This window comes from Trichoderma asperellum, chromosome 1 (assembly GCF_020647865.1).
Source record: "Trichoderma asperellum chromosome 1, complete sequence".
Lineage (NCBI taxonomy): Eukaryota > Fungi > Ascomycota > Sordariomycetes > Hypocreales > Hypocreaceae > Trichoderma > Trichoderma asperellum.
In genome coordinates this window covers 6,197,794-6,216,449 of record NC_089415.1, presented here as the reverse complement: position 1 = coordinate 6,216,449, position 18,656 = coordinate 6,197,794, and the positions used below count along the sequence as shown (strand labels likewise).

The 18,656-nt window shown below is 47.2% G+C and overlaps 9 protein-coding genes across 9 annotated transcripts; 6 read left to right on the top strand and 3 right to left on the bottom strand.

The window, feature by feature from the left end:
• Positions 1-404: 404 nt before the first annotated feature.
• TrAFT101_001947 (uncharacterized protein) lies at positions 405-2,216 on the bottom strand (the record flags this gene model as incomplete). The annotated part of the gene is made up of 5 exons (XM_024899729.2): positions 405-432; positions 501-761; positions 934-1,203; positions 1,463-1,651; positions 2,020-2,216. The coding sequence occupies 5 exons, from the start codon at positions 2,214-2,216 to the stop codon at positions 405-407; spliced, it is 945 nt and encodes a 314-aa protein (XP_024763066.2).
• Positions 2,217-2,832: 616 nt separating this feature from the next.
• TrAFT101_001946 (uncharacterized protein) lies at positions 2,833-3,402 on the bottom strand (the record flags this gene model as incomplete). The annotated part of the gene is made up of 2 exons (XM_024898685.2): positions 2,833-3,132; positions 3,250-3,402. 2 exons carry the CDS (start codon positions 3,400-3,402, stop codon positions 2,833-2,835), a joined length of 453 nt encoding a protein of 150 aa, XP_024763064.2.
• Positions 3,403-4,507: 1,105 nt separating this feature from the next.
• Positions 4,508-5,281, bottom strand: TrAFT101_001945 (uncharacterized protein; the record flags this gene model as incomplete). The annotated part of the gene is made up of 3 exons (XM_024899616.1): positions 4,508-4,855; positions 4,912-5,148; positions 5,210-5,281. 3 exons carry the CDS (start codon positions 5,279-5,281, stop codon positions 4,508-4,510), a joined length of 657 nt encoding a protein of 218 aa, XP_024763063.1.
• Positions 5,282-5,496: 215 nt separating this feature from the next.
• TrAFT101_001944 (uncharacterized protein) lies at positions 5,497-5,829 on the top strand (the record flags this gene model as incomplete). The annotated part of the gene is made up of 1 exon (XM_066126470.1): positions 5,497-5,829. The coding sequence occupies one exon, from the start codon at positions 5,497-5,499 to the stop codon at positions 5,827-5,829; it is 333 nt and encodes a 110-aa protein (XP_065982573.1).
• Positions 5,830-8,548: 2,719 nt separating this feature from the next.
• Positions 8,549-10,692, top strand: TrAFT101_001943 (uncharacterized protein). The gene is made up of 3 exons (XM_024902407.2): positions 8,549-8,918; positions 9,381-10,115; positions 10,170-10,692. Exons 1-3 carry the CDS (start codon positions 8,767-8,769, stop codon positions 10,189-10,191), a joined length of 909 nt encoding a protein of 302 aa, XP_024763062.1. The 5' UTR covers positions 8,549-8,766; the 3' UTR covers positions 10,192-10,692.
• Positions 10,693-10,945: 253 nt separating this feature from the next.
• Positions 10,946-11,723, top strand: TrAFT101_001942 (uncharacterized protein). Its single transcript, XM_024901804.2, has 2 exons — positions 10,946-11,056; positions 11,113-11,723. The coding sequence occupies exon 2, from the start codon at positions 11,130-11,132 to the stop codon at positions 11,565-11,567; it is 438 nt and encodes a 145-aa protein (XP_024763061.1). The 5' UTR covers positions 10,946-11,056; positions 11,113-11,129; the 3' UTR covers positions 11,568-11,723.
• Positions 11,724-11,912: 189 nt separating this feature from the next.
• TrAFT101_001941 (uncharacterized protein) lies at positions 11,913-13,505 on the top strand (the record flags this gene model as incomplete). The annotated part of the gene is made up of 5 exons (XM_024898752.2): positions 11,913-11,928; positions 12,875-12,933; positions 12,998-13,050; positions 13,113-13,390; positions 13,450-13,505. 5 exons carry the CDS (start codon positions 11,913-11,915, stop codon positions 13,503-13,505), a joined length of 462 nt encoding a protein of 153 aa, XP_024763060.2.
• A 1,033-nt stretch (positions 13,506-14,538) lies between these two features.
• Positions 14,539-15,543, top strand: TrAFT101_001940 (uncharacterized protein; the record flags this gene model as incomplete). The annotated part of the gene is made up of 1 exon (XM_066126469.1): positions 14,539-15,543. The coding sequence occupies one exon, from the start codon at positions 14,539-14,541 to the stop codon at positions 15,541-15,543; it is 1,005 nt and encodes a 334-aa protein (XP_065982572.1).
• An 852-nt stretch (positions 15,544-16,395) lies between these two features.
• TrAFT101_001939 (uncharacterized protein) lies at positions 16,396-17,998 on the top strand (the record flags this gene model as incomplete). Its single annotated transcript, XM_066126468.1, has 4 exons — positions 16,396-16,618; positions 16,695-17,257; positions 17,324-17,791; positions 17,876-17,998. 4 exons carry the CDS (start codon positions 16,396-16,398, stop codon positions 17,996-17,998), a joined length of 1,377 nt encoding a protein of 458 aa, XP_065982571.1.
• Positions 17,999-18,656: the final 658 nt, after the last annotated feature.

The window sequence follows — 18,656 nt, the reverse complement described above, 5'->3', positions numbered from 1 at the left end:
GAATTTACGACGTACTTGAAATGCGAAATAGCCACTCTCCAAAACAGTGTAAATGAAAAGCTCCCATATAGGCTTTAGGCTTATAGATGAGCACCAAGAGCTCCGGCTTACAGGCAGAGATTCGGTGTTTTATCACTCTCTCTACAAGATGTCATCTCAGAAGTCACGAATTTAGACTAATACGACAATGATCAAATCCTTGCGTTTCCATTGTGTCCTGTCGTTATAAGACGGTATATGCTTGCTTAAATGCTCCTTTTGTGATAGATGTCGCCTTAACCATTTCCCAAACGTAAATCATTTCCTTCCATTTGCCTACCAAGTATCCCAATTGATTTTTCAATCAATATGTAAAATTATCATTCCAAATAGTGGCTTCCACGCGAATTGCTCTTAACGTGAGCTCAAATCTCCTCTTCCGGGTTGGGCAGGCTGTCCATTCCGTCATTAACGGTGCTGAAATGCAGAGAGGAAAAGAGACAGCTTAGATGAATACTTACGAAGCAAACGATCTGGCGCGCTTAGAGGCACGAATAGATGGGCTGTATATCTCATCGTCCTCGGCAGCCTGCTCAAGCTTGAGCTTGACGTCCATGTCGTCGTCCTCGTCGACGTCCTTCTTGGCTGGGGTGCGGCGCTTCCGAGGAGTGGCTGCCGCCTTGCGTGGAGTGGCAGAAGCCTTGGAGGTTCCAGCGGCCGGATCAGCTGCGGTGAGGATGCCGGTGGTGTCACGGTTTTTGCGGAGCTTTTGGACGTGTTGACTAGACAAAACAGAGACACGAGACGTTAGCAGGCGGAGTTTTTGTATTTCGTTTCAAGCAGCAGAGTTGAACTGTAAGCTTTGTTGAACAAGATGAAGGGGGTTCAAAAAAAAAAAAAAAAAAAAAAAAAAAAAAAAAAAAAAAAAAAAAAAAAAAGAGTGTTTGTGTGTACTTTATGGCATCGTAGCTGTAGGTGTATCCGCGTTCTTGCATCCGTCTGGTGACTTCAGTCAAGAAGGCCTTGCCGCCTTTGATCTCATCAATGACACACAAGAGAAGTGCTTCGTGAGCGGCGGCATCCCAGCCGCGAGTGGGCTTGTTGCCCGAGGGCGTGGCATCTGTGGCCTTGGATGCGACCATTGCAACTTGGATGGCAGAATGAGTTTTGATTGATGAAGAGAGAAAATTGCTGAAGAACTGGACGAAGGTGAATGATGGGAAACTGAGTGTGCGAAAGAGGAGAGACGTGCGTGAAAGGATGGAAGAGGGTGGTGCATATGTAAGGGATGGAGCAGTGCAAGATCAGATAGGGGTGAATGCAGTGCGGAAAATGGGCGAGCAGCTCTGCCGGTTTTCTTTTTTCTTTTCTTTTTTTCTCTGCCCAGCTGGCAGGGTGAAGCACAGGTGGCAGCGGTGTTGAATGCAGACTGCAAACCGATCCTTGTTGTCAAGGTGAAATGCCATTGGCCCAAAAAACATACCGAAGCGCGCTCTCGGTAAAAGTGTAGCCCATCTCGCTGAGGTCAGCCATGACTTTGGTCCATTGCTCTGAAGAGAGGCTCAGGTTGTAGAACATGGCGATGAGGATGTCCTCGTGGACCTGGGGGCTCCATTTCATCAATTGACGCGAGGAAGACATGGCGGGTGATGTTTGGACGTGGAAGGAATCTCTTGAAATTGAGTCAAGATGTAAAGAGGAGATGTCGTGTTTTTATGTTTACAAGTGTGACAACTGAGGGATTGAGGAATGAGGAAATATTAGAAAATGCAAAGAAGGAAAAAGTGATGAAAGAAAGAGATGTAGTGAATTGAGAGTGAGAAACTTATACAAAGCATGCTTATATGCCGTTTCTCGCCGCTTGCACATGACTTGGGGTGTTGCGAATGCATGTAAGCGGTGAGGACTGTTGCAGTTCGCGAGAGAACCGCAATTATATGACGGTGTGAAAAGCAAGAGATGGAGTAAAAAGAAAAAAAAATGATACAGCAGGCAAAAAAAAAAAAAAAACCACCAATACGGAAAACGTCCTTCTCTTACCGGATGGCGCTCCACGAGGTATCGTGGCTTCGAGAAGTAAGAAACTCCACAATGGCATTGTTGACCTGCGGATTGAAGCTGTTGGTATGGCAGCCCACTTGGTAGAAGGCGACAAGCAGGTCGTTGAGGAAGTCGACATTGTCCCAAGATTTCGGGGTCAAGTCCGAAGTCGAGGCGGAAGCGGCTTTGCGAGGCATGATGGATGTGTGGATATTTGATTGTTATTTTCCGATTCTTTTGGTTTTGAAGTTTGAAGATGGCGAGTTTCCGATGGCTTTGTTGATGCATGTAGGTAGTTGGAGGCAGATTGGCGGTGTAAGGGTGCAGACAGTATTAAGGCGGATGTCAGGACCTGAGCAGAAGAGTGAATTGGGCTTCAAAAGAAACTCACATGGCCCTCTTATTTATTAGCAAAATATAGGCATATGCTGCCAGCCGACTGAAGGATAGTATAGAGCGAAAGGGGCGTGCATAAAGTATACGAGAGTATAATTACAACTACGGGCACACAGAGGACGTGGTAGCATGGATATTTATCTTTAGACTTCCTCAATCCAATTTCCGCTTCATCTCTCAACTAGGTGCTGTGTTGCTTAATCTCCTGTAGCCGTCTTCTGCAAATCCATCTCGAGCCTCCATTCCATGCAGCTAGTTCTTTCAATCGTTGTTATTGGTACCTATGCATCAATACCTGAGCCAATATGATTCCAGAAGACAAAACAATAGATAGCCTCTGTTCCCCCTCAAACAGCAAGGTATAGCAGATGGGCACCTGAGAAAGGCTCCCAAAGATAAGACCCAGCCTTAAAAGCTTTAGAAAGGGTCCTCGCCATGCTCAGCCTTGAAGTTGGTGCCGCCGTCTTCTTCTCCCTTGGGGAAGGGCGATTCAACAGCAGTGGTGGTGTCATCTCCAGTCTCTGCGTCAAGTGCGGCGGCTTCATCGTCCTCCTTCTTGGCACGGCCGCCACGGCCTCTGCCTTTGGCTCCAGCACGGCCGGCCGGCGTCTTGCGGACCTTGCTGGGAGTCGAGGCGCTGGTGGTGGAAGCGTTGCCTTTCTTTGGAGTGACGTTTGAGTCGATGCCGAGCTTGCGCTTGACTTGTCCAAAGCGAACCTATAGCAAAGAAACGAAAAGGAAAAGAAGTCAAAGTCAGTTAAAGAAAAAAAAAAAGAAAAAAAAGATAAAAGATAAAAGAATTGGTATATATTTCTTGAACCGTTGGAAACGAACCTTGGCAACTTCAGCATTCTTGAAGTTTTGCTCCTGTGCGACGGCCTCCCAGTCAATGTCCGCCTTGTTTCGAGTATGCTTGACAATGGCAAAGAAGAACATGGCCTCAGAGGCTGTGGGCTCTCGTCTCTTGCTTGGGGTTTCGTCGGCCATGGCTTGTCCTTTTGCTCTTCTGACGACGAAAGGAGGATTTGAGGATAGACTTGTTGCGAACGAGTGTTAGTAATTGGACAAGGAAAGCATTAATGCAACACATGTAAGAATCAGAAATATCAATGGTGGTCCATGTGTGTATTTAAGATGGAATGACTGAAAGCCTTTGCTTACTTGGTAATATGTTGGCAAGCAGAAAGTGAAAATTTGCTCGAGTTGTGTGGTGTGAAAACACTTGGATGTGTTTGCGTTGAGGTTGAGAGAACAAAAGAGAGAGAAATGGGAAAAGAGCAGGAAATTTATATCGGGGTTGATAGCTGTCATAAGAAATCTTTTTATTTCTAGAGATTGAAAAAATGATGTGCTCCAGCTCGCAATGCCAGCTGTTACAGCTGGTCATACATTTCGTGTGAGCAACAGCCGGTAGCTTTTGCACTTGGCTGCATAGCGGATAACGCAGCAATTCGTAGAACAATAGGATGATCTTTTAACAATTGGACTTGACAGAATTGAAATGGCCTCAAGGAGTGCAGCCACCTTTATATCCGTTGGGAATATACCGTGGCTTATTCAAGAGCCGATCAAAGATATACGAGGAAGAAACACGCATCCAGTATGCCACAGAGTGAGAATGCATGTACTCGTTGAAATAGTCGTGCCTTGCTTCATAAAATAACCATTTACTCCAACTAAAGTATCACAGAAGCAGGCAAATTGTGTTCAGCGCTCAATAGTCGGCCTTCAATTGGGTACTAGTATGCCATGCCAGAACCTAGATGGCTGAAAAAAAAAATAAAAATAAAAAATAAAGAGGACGGATATCTTGATCCCTTCTGTCCTCGCTAATTATACACATGCTATTATAAGCCCTTATAGTAATTTTCAAGTCTTCCAAATTCCTAACCGATCCGTTCTTCTCTCCGTAGAGAGGAATGGGGATATTGACCCAAACCCAATTGGCCACCCGCCGTGGCTAGTATCATCAAATCATAAAAGCAAGTTTAACCGCGCTCCGTACTTCCTTGGGATTATTTTTTTGGGGTCGAATTTTCTTTTTTTCGTATTCGTAACACATCGCTTTAAAACAAAATCAAGGGAAATCAGTTTAAAAGTGTCGGTCATCCCAGTCACCGAGAGGCTGGGAACCACTAGATTGGGATACACCCTGGCTGTTGACATCTGTGGCAAATCGGTTCAAGTCAAAGGCAACATCGAAAGAGTGATCATGACCGGCATGGTTCATGAAATCGGAGTTGCCGTCCAGGGGAGGAAACATCAGACCATTCGTAGGGTGAAGGTCTTGGAGGACAGAAGGAGAGATGGACAGTCCTTGAGCCATGTCATCGCTACACGGCGTGAGAAAGCGGCCGCTGAAATCATCGCCGTCTTGGAGGTAGGGGGATGCATCGTCCATATAGGGAGATGTCAGTGATGCTAGAGACTCTGGAGAAAACTACAACGGGTGGTTAGTCGCATTTGACGAATGTTGTGTTTTACAGCCACTCTTACCAGAGGATACGAAGAGATGCTTGACGAGCCGGGTTCTGGCTTGATGGGCGTTTCCTTCTTGGACTGTGTCTCCTTCTTCGACTTGGAGATTCGGGTCTTGTCTGATGGCCTGCCTCTCTTTGTCGGTTTGTGGCCTGTGATTGTGGATCGAAAGCGGGAGAAGCGCATTCTGGCAGCGTGGCCATTGGCGATGGGCTCTATCAGGACGGGATCGGCGGCAACTTGGCTCCAATCAATCTAGAAGAGAAGACGAGTTAAAACCTTGATCAGATGTAGGCCGAAGAGATGCTAAACCTACGTCTCTGAGGTTCTTTTGCTTTAGGATGGCGAACAAGAAGCGGGCCATGGCATTGTCGCTGTTAGGAGACATGATGACAAGCTTGTTGCGGAATGTGTTGTTGGTGTTGAGAGAATTAAGGCGAGTTGCAGGATTATAATCGACGACCCGACAGATGCGGTTCGAAGCAGAAGATGTAGCTATAGAAGTTGAATATAGAACAGTGCCGAGCTGCCTGGCGGCTATTACTGCTTCCCAGACTGAGCAACGCGGCGATGGATTCGTGAGTTACAGGTAAAACAAGAGAGATGGTGAAGAAGAAATGGATATATCGTCGGACGCAAGAAGTCGGACGACCAAATTATAAGCTATTGATCTATCGAGAGAAGAGTAGGGTAGAGGCGGAGAAGAAGGAGATTCGAAGCCGCGTGAACGATGTGCAGATCGAGAACCGGGGTGAGGTAGAAGTGAAGGTCAACCTTTGGACTCTTCTTATTGATAGCCGAGAAACAATACTGTCCTCAAGGCACAATGAAGACGATGAATGGACGAGCAAGGCTTCCGACTATACACTCACGGGTTGGGAACTAGAAGAGAGAGAGAACGCGGCCAGGAACCAGGACGACGGCCGTCTCTTATAAACGGCCTCAGCTAGCGGCAAAAAGCAAGATAGAGTCAGCTGCAAGGATTCAGGAACGGCGTTCCCCAGCAAGGGCCCCTCGTTCTCCATCTGGTGTGACATTTGCTTCGCTCGTCTCGCTTTTGCTTTTTTTGCTACTTGCCGTCGGGCTGAGAAATCCGCATGCCGGATGGACGCCCCCCCAAAAAGGCCGTGTCTAAGACCAAATCAGAGATATATCTGGCCTGGGGCCTGTGGTTGCCTGGATCTGGCGCTGGGTCCGGCTTTTGGAGGGAGAGGCGGGTGGGACTGGACGGGGCTACAGCGCGTAATGTGGCAGACTATCCGCTAAACAGGGATAGAGGGGGTGCGCTGAAAGGGCCGCTGTCAGTTGGTGTGGCTCCCTGTAAGCCACTGATGGAAGTTGGCTGACTTTCTATTAAGCGATCCGACAAAGATGAAGCGGGATGCGGTGGCGACAATTGGGACAACTACCAATAGACTAATAGTTAGAAAGAGAAAGAGAGAGCTCTTAATTTATAGTGTTGCTTCCAAATATATGATCTTGATATGGTTTTTTTTTTTTATCTCGTTTCGCCATAGTGTTTAATTCGAACTGCATTGGGATTGCACAGGTTCCGAAATTGCTGCAGCAGTTGGGGTCGCATGTGCCAAGCAATCGCCTGCGTGCCAAAGCAGCCCAAATTCCAACATGACAGCCAAGTCCATCAGATCGAATCAACAATTAAAAAAAAAAAAGAAAGAATAGAAAGAGCAAAGCAGGGGTTCCTCTTCCGGCATAGAAAATAAAAATTGAAAGTGAAACTTCCGTATGACTCATCGAGTATTTCCCAGCAAAAAGCAAACACTAATGCGTAGGCTGTAAAATTGCGCACGCAGGAGGGGGCGTTGCGATAGAGGAAGAAGCTTTTGATGAGTGAGTGCTCCACGGAGTGATGCTCATCCTTTCAGCTTTTATTGGACCAACCAAGTAGGGAGGTAGGCATTGTTGCATGACTACTATTTACCTATTAACCGAGCAGCAATTGTGATATTCAAGTCCTCATGTTGGTAATTGATTCAAGCGCAGCATCCGTCTACCTGTCCTGTCTACAACCTCGCTCGCTCCAGTTGCCTCAGTCCAGATTCACCAAAAATGCTGCGCCCTCCTGCCAGCCGTGTGCGTAGCGAATGAATTATTACAGGCCCCAACCAAACACAGCTAGGGACATCCCATTCCCATCCCATCCTCACCGACCGGTCGTTTTCATCGCCCTTGTCAGTGTTGCTCGGAGCTAGCGGGCTACCATGCGAGGAGGGGCGAACTTTTTGAGCTTCTGGAGCAACAAAATCAACCACTTTCGAGTTTCAATTTCACGACCAGAAGGCGTGAGGAAATGCGGAAAATTTGCGATATGATGAAATCGGACATTTAAAAACCATTGGTGCCACTTTCATCGGTCTCCATGGTCGCATCCAGGCCGCGCAGCCATTCTGGGCATCGTGGAGGGGATTCGGATGAGGTGCGTCGGGAGACGCGATGGGGCGCGAAATTTTTTGGGGAAGCAACGAAGGGACCCACCTGCTGCGTCGCCAGGTTTCCGCGAAAGCACGTGAGACCGCTCGGCCTGTGGGGCTGTGGATGGTGGCCAACCAGAGGCGCCAGACGTAAGACGCGAGAGGGAGGCCAACTGAGGGCTCGCCTGGTGCGATGCTCAGGGATGACGCGAACTCGTATCTTGGTATGGGATCTACTGCAGGATTAGTAACAGGCTTTTGTGCCGCTTTTTCAGATTGCCTACTGCGCTGCTGTGCTATTGACCGCGAGAGACTAGCACTCAGACTACTGCTCGCGCTCTGTTTCGATGCTGACTTCCTGCACTCTATATCTGTATAGACGCTACTCCTAACCAAATCTCTTATACTATTTCAGCCAACGACTGCTATTGCCTCCTACCAGCCAGTACCTACAGACATAATGCAGTATCGGTGATTTGATATGATATGGAATACGGGATATCCCGTCGTCCTACATTAATGTCCCTGTATCGTATCTCTTGGACCTTCCTCAAGCCACTGTTGCTCCTACACATCCGATATCCACTCTGTACCCCATACATTGTAATGACATGCTTCACTTTTTATTTGGTTCTCTAAACCAAGGCGCAGATCTCCCTGCATCGCATTAATAATGATTCTGCGTTTTGACTCACTGGCCGGGGCTCAAGCAAGTTGTGGCATTACTTTCGTCCGACACAGTCTTTTCGTCCGGCGCTTGCTCGGGGCTCTCCGTACTGCCGTCATAAGCTCTTCTTTTGGCCAGCCTCGAATCAGGCTGTTCCCCTCTATTCGCGCTAAATAGGAAAGGGAAAGGGAAAGGAAGGCGAACAGAAAGGTAACTTTGACGGGTAAACCCCGTGTCAACACCGGCTAAGTTGCAGCATCGCCGCCCCCAAGATGCTACATGCCGCCCTGAAGACCCAATGACGCCTGTAATTTCGATAATGGAAGCAGATGCTATATCACGGACTCGGATGGAGGCATAGTCTTGCATTTTTAAGCCGCATCGCAGCCTGCACTGCGCCCTGTTTCAGCGTTTGGTGGGACACACACACAGCACACATCCGCCAGCTCCCACCACTTACATGCGCGGACTAACCCTTGATCCGCGCTCCGGCCATTACATCTTCCGCGTGCACGGGCCTCTCTTCGCCTTTTGCTCCACGGCGCTCTCCAACATTCTTCTCTGCGTACATCCGTACCCCATCTCTCACTACCAATTTTGCCCTTGATTGCCCTCTGCTCTTAACAGCTTCTATCTCACCGCTGGCCACCAAGACAGTCCGGCCTAGAGCGTCGACGACCCACCGCCATCCGGTACTTGCTTGTTTACTTTTTTTGGTGTTGTTTGTTTTTTTGCTTGATGCCCTCCGCTGGACGATAATATCTTTTCGATACTATGAACAAGAACTGGAATGACAGGGCAGATAAAGATCTGTTCTTCACCATCCTATCCGTCAAAAACATAGGCGTTATAAGCGGAGCAGAATGGACCACCATCGGTAACCATATGCGCGGCCTAGGCTATGGCTTTACGAATGAAGGATGTCGGTAGGTACCTCTTATAATAATATATCAGCCTGTCCATCATCCAATTCCACTGATCTCAGCCTCGTCCATCTCAATTGATTACATGAGGTCGCCGTCGCGTGGGCCTTGGCGTGGCGAATGTTTACCACACCATGAATGGATGCTATTTAGCCCGTCGTCTATCGGTATTAGACCTAAGATGAATTGCTTCCATTTGTACCTTGCACCTTATGCCTTCTTCTCTGCCTTACCTACCCATCCCTAATGCGATCACACGCCATCTAGCATACCCATCTGCTTGCACCAATGATGCTCAACTCCCATCGCGTATATGTCTCTTTCATACCCCTAAGACTTCAGAGTAATGAGCCTCGTCTGTGTATACATCTTCTATCTCTTCACTTACACCAATTCCATGATAAGCGTCATCACTGACTCCACATAACTGCTTCTTTGGTCTTACAGTAGCTAACAACAACGCAGACAGCATTTTCAGGGGCTGAGGAGAGCCCAAAACAAGAATGAAACAGATGGTTCTCACTCTGATAGCGCTAGGCGCGCAGATCCAACTCTGAATCCTATTACGAGAAGACCCGGCCCAGGTCGTGGCCGGCCTCGCAAGTCACAGGCTTCAGAAGCAGCTCAGCCCGGCACAAGTGATGCTGCTGATGCCGTTGCCTCCCCCACTGCTGTTCCTGCTAGTGTTCCCACCACCCTTTCTCCTACTGCCCCTACGATGCTTCCCGGGGCTATGGTCCCTGGCAATATGGTACCTAATAACTCCATGCCTGGCCAAGGACCAGGGATGGCTTCTCATGCTATGCCTATCCAACAGCATCAGCATCCACAACTTCAGCCCCAACACCCACATCAACACCAGTTTCAGCATCAGCAATTTCAGCAACAATTACAACATCAGTCTCAGATTCCACCGCAGCTCAAAGCGGAGATTCCTGAAGGCGGCGATATTTCTGCTCAAAACTCAAACCATATTGATTCCAGTCATCTAGCCGAGTCTGAGGCTGACTCAGCGACTTCTCAAGACCAACTTCAGCTAGATCCTGTACAGAGTGGCGATGAAGACACAGACGAACATCCTGCCAAGCGCCAGAGACTAGATCCTCATGACCTAACCCAAGATTCAGCTCTCGATGACGAGGCCGTTTTAGCTCTGGCTGCGCATAACGGCACAGATGCGACAGACCCATATCCAACAGAGTAAGTCTTGCTAATCTGTTGCATGTCTAATATCAATACTAATAAAGAGATCAGTTTTGGATACAGAGAAGCATAGTTTGTTCTTGGAGCTAGAGATCGGAATAAATCCTCCGCATGATGTTTCGAACATGTGAAGGGCAGCATGTTTGCTAAACTTGAGCGCGTTCAAGCGAGCTGATTTTACGTCTGTTACCTTTTGTTCGGGCTATATCTCATTTCTTGGAGACACTGCCGATATTACGCCTTGTGTTTTGCAGTGTCTTAATGCAAGAACACTAGGCCTCCATTCCTTTTTCTTCCCCTTTTTTTCGGTTTGGCATATAATTTTAGCGCTTCTTGAAGGATTGATGATCATATGATTTACAGCTATGAACTTGGGCAATGCCACAAAGGATATAGTATGGCGCAGACGGCATGGCATGCTGTCAGGAGTGCAGCAGGTATATTATTAGAGCTTGGAGGAAATTTTGCTGGCAAGTAGATTAGGAGCTCACAATTGGGATATCTTTTATCACTTGCAGGCTACCAGTCTTGTAGTCATCTCCTCGTAGAACTGTCTGCTTTGTTTGCTTCAGTGACTATCATACCCCACACTCTATTGTGTGCAAGTGATCCCGCCACGCTATGGCAGCTGGCAGCTGGCAGCCGGCCGAGGAGCCACTCACTTTGACTACCCTAAGGCTTCACTTTGACTCTGGCTCTGGGCCAAAGTGATATGGTGCCCAGGGATTAACGTCGTGTTGCAAGTGGATTCTTCTATTTCTTTCGCAGTCATAGCCTCCCTCTGCTTATGAATTGCATCTCCATTCCATCACCCACAGCTCTCCCATCACAGCCCGTCTCTATCTACCAAGACATCCACCAGCTCAGTGGATTTTAATCCAGCCCTATTGCTGCTTAATACGACGCTATCTACCTACCTGGAACAAAACTACATTGAAGCAAGTTTTCATCTTCCTCGCCACACCGTTTGATGCCATCTAACCATCAGCTCCAGACCGCCATTCACCCACTATGCCTCCCAAGAAAGCAAACACCTCCGACACCACCTCTGTCAACGGCCTCAGCGAGAACGAACTCCGCTTCATCAAGGCCGTCTTCGACAACATGACCCAAAAGCCCGACGCTGACTGGGATAAAGTCGCTGGTGACCTGGGTCTCAAGGACGCCAAGTGTGCCAAGGAGCGCTTCCGCCAGATGTCTGTCCGTCACGGCTGGCGCCCCAACGCCCAAGCCGGTCTGGGCAGCAGCCCCAGCAAAGGGAAGAATAGCAACGATGTCACGGGCCCCTCTGGTGATGGCAAAGTGACCAAGAAGCTGAGAGTGAGAACCCCAAAGAAGATGGTGGCTAAGAAGGAGGAGAGCTCGGGTTCGGATGTGAAGAAGAGCGAGGATGAGGATACTAAGCCGGATGTGGGACTAAAGGATGAGGAAGATGATGGTCCTTTTTGAAGACTTTGAGGAGAAACTGGTTGTTGTTGCTGTTGGTATTACTACTGCCATCTAAGGAACAATTTGAGCTGGGAAGGTACTGAATACGCTGATATATTGAAGCTGGATCGGATAAGACACCGTTCATCTACGCATTTAAACTCATGACGTTTTAGCCACACTATTATATTTTCTGGTTCATTCACCTGATCGCTCTCTAGAAGATATGTGACTGATATCAAATATTGAGTTAACGAACACCAACTAGCCCAGCATAAACCCCCTGATCCATGATAGCACTTTTCTCATCTTAATTGGATGAATAGGCTGAGTATAAACGAAGATATCCTCTGCCACTGTCACAAAATGTTAATTCCAGACGGTAGTCTAGATACGGCATAGCAAACGAGTACAGCTGGCGAGAGTAGAGCGTCAGTCATCCATCCGCAGACTTGACACTCTGCCACCAAGTGTCAAAGACTGCGAGATTGGTTGCCACGGTCACAAGGTCAATTCACCTTTGTTATTACTTTTCCTTTTCAGCTTTCAAAAAAATTCCAAAATCCAAACGCGTCATCTCTTAATTTCGCATAGTGAGAAGTCGGTGTGCAGTGGACAATCTGCGTCGCATCATCATCTCTCTCTTCTTCTTTGCACACGCACTTTCAGTCCTAAACGCCTTTAGCTACAGCATTTGAACGTTCCTTGGTAATTGCAATTCCAATGTTTTCTTTGTTTCAATTTTTTTTATCGCCACTTCATCAACCCAGCTCTCTGTCTAACCCCAGCATCGTGTGCCTGCTCGTCTTCACCGGCTCTCCTGAGCGAAAAGTGAAGCGGTCAAGTGTTCCAACAGCCACTTCACTTTCACTGCCGCATCTCCTACGCACACATTTCCTTGTCTTGGAATTTATTGTCTTTGCTTGGACAGTGACAAGCCTGCGCTGAAATTGCCTGAGGCGCCCACTTCACCTATCTCTCTTCCGTCCAAGACTTTCTCCCCCCATTCCCTCTCTTTTGTCCCATCTCCCTCTCTGAGCTCCAAAATCATCGTCCACACACTTGCTCACTTTCAGTTTCCAAAAGATCAAATCTTGACAATTTACTCTTGTATGCTTCTAACTCTTGTTCATCTCTCATCTCATTCCTCTACAAATTCACCTCTGTCTCGGCGACGGCACCCATTAGCTACTCATGCCATCTGTCACTGCCAACCTACCCATCATCGTCCTCCTCACAACCATTTCATCTCGAATATTATTTTCAATCTCTAATATTCTTTCACAGTTTCAAACAAATTATCGCGCTTATCACCATGTCTAAGCAAGATCCCGCTGAGCAAGTCCGCTTCCTTGTGTCCTGCATTGGTCACACCACCAACGGAAGAGTAAGTGAAGAAGCAAACCCTTACTATATCTTCTTGAACAAGTTTTTTTAACCCAATACTATAGCCCGACTTCAATCTCGTCGCTGAAGAGCTTGGAATTGTTTCCAAGGCTGCTGCGTAGGCTGTCCTGATCCTAACTTTGCGATTGTAACTAACAACTCGCCGTTGCTTCTAAGCAGTCAGAAGAGATATGAGCGAATGCTCAAGGCAAATGGAGTGAATTCTTCCAAGCCTGCAGCTAAATCCAGCACTGGAGATGGCAAGACGCCGACTACCCCAGTCAAACGCAAGCCAGCTGGAGCATCTGGAGGCAGCGCCAAAAAGAAGACTAGAGCTACTAAGAAGGAAGAAAGTGACGATGATACCAAAGACCCAAAGTTGGTCTCCAAGCCCACCAAGGGCGTGAAGAAAGAGCCCAAGGAAGAGCCCAAGGACGAATACGACTCCCCTCTCTCTGGTATATTGACTTTCTTTTAGTTATGCTTTCCGGATAATGGGCTAACACTTTGAATGTAGATGTTCCCGACACTGGCGCGGACTCTGACGCTGGCACAAGTTTTGATTCGGCCTAGACTTGTTGCGTCTGCACTCTCCCGCTGCACATCAAGCCACTGATTAACATTGTAATGCAATGTTTACTTTATCCCTTGGAGTAGATTGAGTAGCTCTTGCGGTTTGGAAACGTATCTGGGCTAGTTGGAGAAACGAAAAGGCCCCAAGTATTGAGGGATGATATGACGCAGGATATTACCTGAACATTTGGTTTGGTGTGGATTTATCTAGTGAAGAACTACTAAGTCATTGCAATTGAAAACGGTTTACTGAAAGCGTCGTCATTGGATGTGAATGCCGTGAGCAAGAAGATACGTTTAATTTATAAATACATCTCCCCTGATACAAAGCCAAAAAACCAAATCAAATCGTAGCAGTAATATTGTGATCTTCTCTCGCCTATCTCGATTTGTAGAGGCAATAGTCCTATCTACAGTTCTATCTACAGTTCTATCTACAGTTGGATAGCATAGCTCCTATCGCCCGAATTCTGCAGCCGTGTTCAGTCCTATATCGCTATCTGATTCCATACGCTGCTAGCTCGTCAAGACAAACCGTGATTCACTGTTTGCCGAGACCGCCAGTCTGACAAACGCACCCGACCGCAACACGTCTGTTCAACTCTTTGTTGTACTTGTAACACCTGAATTGACCACAATTTGCAGCTGCCGACGGCTGGCCTCGAGTCGCGTACTTGTGCACCCGAGACGAAGAAAGGGGAGAGGCCCCACAAACAAAATGCAACACTCGTTGAATAGAAGCGGCAGGCTATTGTCGCTAAAGATATGATATTGAAGACAATATGCGAGAAAGGTATCATCGCTACAATAGACAATGGTATTGTTTATTGGTGACATCATTATCTTTGCTGATACTCTGAACTACGCTCCTCCTCCATTCCATCCAGTGCCTCTCTACATCACCAAAGTCCAACTCACCAGTTGATAGAGAATCGGCAATTATCACGTATCCCATCTCCGTACGAATCGCCTCTGAGCTTGCTTCCACTAAGGTTGTCACATCTGAAGTACTCCTAGAGAGCTTCTTGTTACCATGTCTCATCCATCTCCTCAGCTTGGAATGGCTTCCATTTCCAAGGAAGATGGCAAAGCCCAATTTCCCAACAACGAAGCCGGTGCATATTCGACGGCTTACATGCAAAAGATGAATCCTCTCTTCACAGGTCTCATTACTCCTCCTGAATCTCCGGTGCGATCTGTTCAAAGTTCTTCAGACGATACCACAGCTCAATCTTCTGCTCCTTCAATCTCGGATGTAAATCCAAGCTCCTTTTCCGCAAGTAAAGCTCAAAATGCTTTAGATGCGCTCTTTGCCGCTATTCAAGACACCAAGGCGGAAACCGTTGAACCGAATGGTGCCATCTTCTCCAACATGGCCTTAGACTCAGAACCAGCTTCCGCTTCTACGACATCCATCGACTTCAACAATGCCAGTGAGATCATATACTCCATCATTGAACAAGGGGTAGAGGAGAAGATGACTGAGGCAGTCGGTCATCTGCTCTTAAATACAAATCAACTGGAGAAGTCTCTGGCATCGTTTCATCGCGAGAACATCGACATACGGGATCAAAATGACACATTGAGCCGCCAAATTGACCTTCACTATCGCACCATTGAACAAAATATGGAAGAGTTCAAGACACAATCCAAGACCATGAACACCATGATCGGAGCTCAAGCCGATAATCTCGCCGCAACCATTACCATGGTCAGCCACCTCTCTCAAGTAGTCGCGAATCTCCCCATGGCTATCAACCAAGTAGTCTACACTGCAATTCAGCAACAGGCTCAGCTAGCTATTCGCGACATCATGTTTGCTCAGCAACAGGCCATGTTCTCTGTCTCTGATATTTCTGGCACCAGACGGTCTGTCTCTAGCGATGGAAGCTCTAGCCAGTGCACTTGTCATCGTGGCTTAGAAATCGAGTCTATGTCATCAATGCAGCATATCAATAGCTCCTCTAACAGCACTTCTTCGAATACCAGTCGAGGCTTACGATACAGCTTGAAGAAGCTGTTCAAGTCTAGCAAGTAGACACGGCTGTCGGAATGGGCTCAATTGTAGAAGCTATGGTATGATCGATGGACATCAGGTTTCAAATGGGTAGTGGGATATTATTTACTGGGATCTGGCGCAAAGGGGTTTATTTTGGCAGATATCATGTTCTCGTGTAAATAGCCCATGTCTGCAACTCAATCTAGCTTGCGTGCGATCTCTACTCCTGCTAGCAGCTTTAATGAGAATAAGTCTTCACATTTGCCAGTCCCACAATGACACCAATCTGCAGCTAGCAATGCATCAGTGGAGAATTCAGTGTATTGAGGCTGTCTCGTTGCCCATTCATCGGCCAATTGCGCTGCCACTTGCTGGGGCAAGCCGTCACTTCCAGTTGATATCGCGCCTCGTTGACACTGCCAGCTGCCAGACAGACACACAATTCCACCCAGACGGAGAGCAAAACTTTTGAAAATGAAAAAAATTTTGAGTTCTATTTTGGGAAACACTTTTCAGGTTTGTGTCTTTTCCCTCTTCTTCTCTTCCCTCACCTCTTCTTTTTTTCTCTTCATCATCTTCATCTCCAGCTACGAACTACAGCCTCGCCACCAATTGCAGCTAATTTCTCGCTCAAACAACACAAACAACAATTCAATTGAGTGTAAGTAACCTATTTTCATCTTCTATAGCTTTTTTTATCATCATTTTGCTGCCTTACACAGCAATTAAGCCCTTGGAAGCAGAATTTCCCAGCCTCCTCTTTTCAACGCCTTCGAATTACTCAATTTCAGCACATCTTCAACACTTCAGACATGCTCAATCAGCTCTAACAATTGCTTTTCATTGCGAACAGATCTCAATTCTCTTCAAATTTGACTCTGCATTGCAACAATGGGTACTCCAGCCAAAAAGACTCCTTCCAAGGGACGCACCGCTGCTCACGACCGTCGATCTCCTTCCAAGGCATTGAAACTCGAGCAGAATGCCCTGCCTGAGAAAATCAAGACTCCGAACTCTGTTCCGCGGGATACCACTTATTCCCACAATCTTCCTACTGATGAGCAGAAGAAAGGTAATGGACGAGTTACTGGACGCAGCCTGATTATGTGGAACCGTAAGTGAAGATTCAATTGATAGGATCCCAATTCCCTTTACCAACGTACATATTCTAGTTACTAACTCTTCCAAAGGACCTCGCATGGCAGAGAAGCTCATTCTCCACCTTCACTACGAATGTGTCCGCCACAAGGTTAACATTCCTTGGGATGCCATTGCTCATCGCCTCCGTCCTGGTTCATCAGGTGCGGCGGTCTTGCAGCACGTCAATCGCCTCCGCAAGGAGCTTCTTGCTGAGGGACACATGGTCCCTCCCCCAGCCCAGAAAGCATCTCCTCTTACTCCCTTTGATCCTAGCATCAGAGGGTATGTTCGTGATTCCTCTGGGGATAATAAACATGCCACTCGAGCTGTAGGTTTTGATGAAAAGCTGGATGATGCTAAGATCAATCTTCCTGATGCTCTTGATGCATTGGAAGAAGTTGACGAAGATGAGTCTGCTCACTTGTCATTTTCTACTCTTGAGGACGATATACAGGTCCCGGTTACACCAACTCCTGTCCGACATGCAGCTCCACGTCGCCCCATGTCTGCTCCTCACTACAGCATGAATGCACAGGGCTTCCAACTCGGAGCTGGAGAAGACGCCCAGCAATTTAATTTTGCCCCTCCCAATTTCACGCTCAAGGGTACTGAGGTGAGTTCCATCTCCGTTAAAAACCATTAACTGATACTCTATACTAACAAGGAAAAGGGAATACAGCCTCTGAGCACCAAGAATCTTTCCCCCATTGACAAGCAGACTCAGCAAAACATGAGTGGAAGCAATCTCTTTGATCCTTTTACGGGAAATTTCTCTTATCCTCCCGTTAGACCTAGCCATGGACAGATCAGCCCTGGCGGACACGTGCTTCGCGATGGCTGCCAGCAGCCCTTTTTCATGGGAAATCCCTTTTATGGCCATTACGCAGGTTACTATGGTATGGGCCACCCAGGCTTTATGCCAATTCCTCCCTACAATTTCACTCTGCCTTCTCCTCCCGCTCCAGCTGTCCCTGGCCAGCCCGCTGAGAAGCAATCTCCACTGAGCTCCCCCCTCGCTGTCAAAGAGAGAGAGGCCTCAGTCTCTCCTGTTTCTTCTCCTGTTGAAAGTCAAGTCCCGGCATTTCAACCAGAGACTTCGCGACCTGTGGCGGACACCCCCAAGGAACAAGAACTTGACGAGCTTGATGTGAGTACTGGCTCCTCTTCATCTACTTCCTCTTCGTCCACCTCTTCTCCCAGCGTCAAACGAGAGTTAGACTGATGGTTGAAGGCTGCTCTGGCATACAATGAAGAGCTATTTGGTCACGACGGACTGTTTGGCTGCAACGAGCTCTTTAACCATGAGGAGCCATTTAGCCACGACTTGCTTCTCGAATTCCTTAACTCGAACTAGACTATCTGCTACACTGCGGCAGCATATCATTTTGGCAGCATATGCATGCAAGGAAGCAAGATGAAACTATCTATTCAACAAAAACAACAACAACAAAACCAATTATACTGACCAGAAGTTCAAGGAAAAAGATTGTTTGCCTTTTTTTTATTCAGAGATTTATTCAATTGTCTTTTCCAATGTTTTCTTTCTTCGTTTTTTTTTTTTTTTTTTTTTTTTTTTTATAACTCTTGTCTTTATTTTCTTATGTCGCGCAACTGATACCCCCCTCCCCCTTGTTCAGAGAAGACAAGGGATGAGGACTGCGAGAAGCAAGCTGAGCTTTCACGAGCTTCAAGAATGGCCAAGTATGATTTTCAAAAACAAGAATTTTATTACAAAAAAAAAATCGGAAAACAGAAAAGTAACAAAAAAGAAAGGTATGGATGAGAGAGAGCTGAGTTCATGTTGGTATTCCAACCAGGTATAGGTATTTTTCTTTTGATGGCGGGGAAATTCGAGCATGGCGGGGTTCAAGACAGACCATCGAGGACAACGCTCCGTAGTCGCAAGTACATAGCAGCAAACAATTCTAGCTTTCTAATCACGGCTTCTTTTGACATGACTCTCTAACATGGCTCTCGCTGCCGGATATCAATAATAACGGCAGCTTAATCAT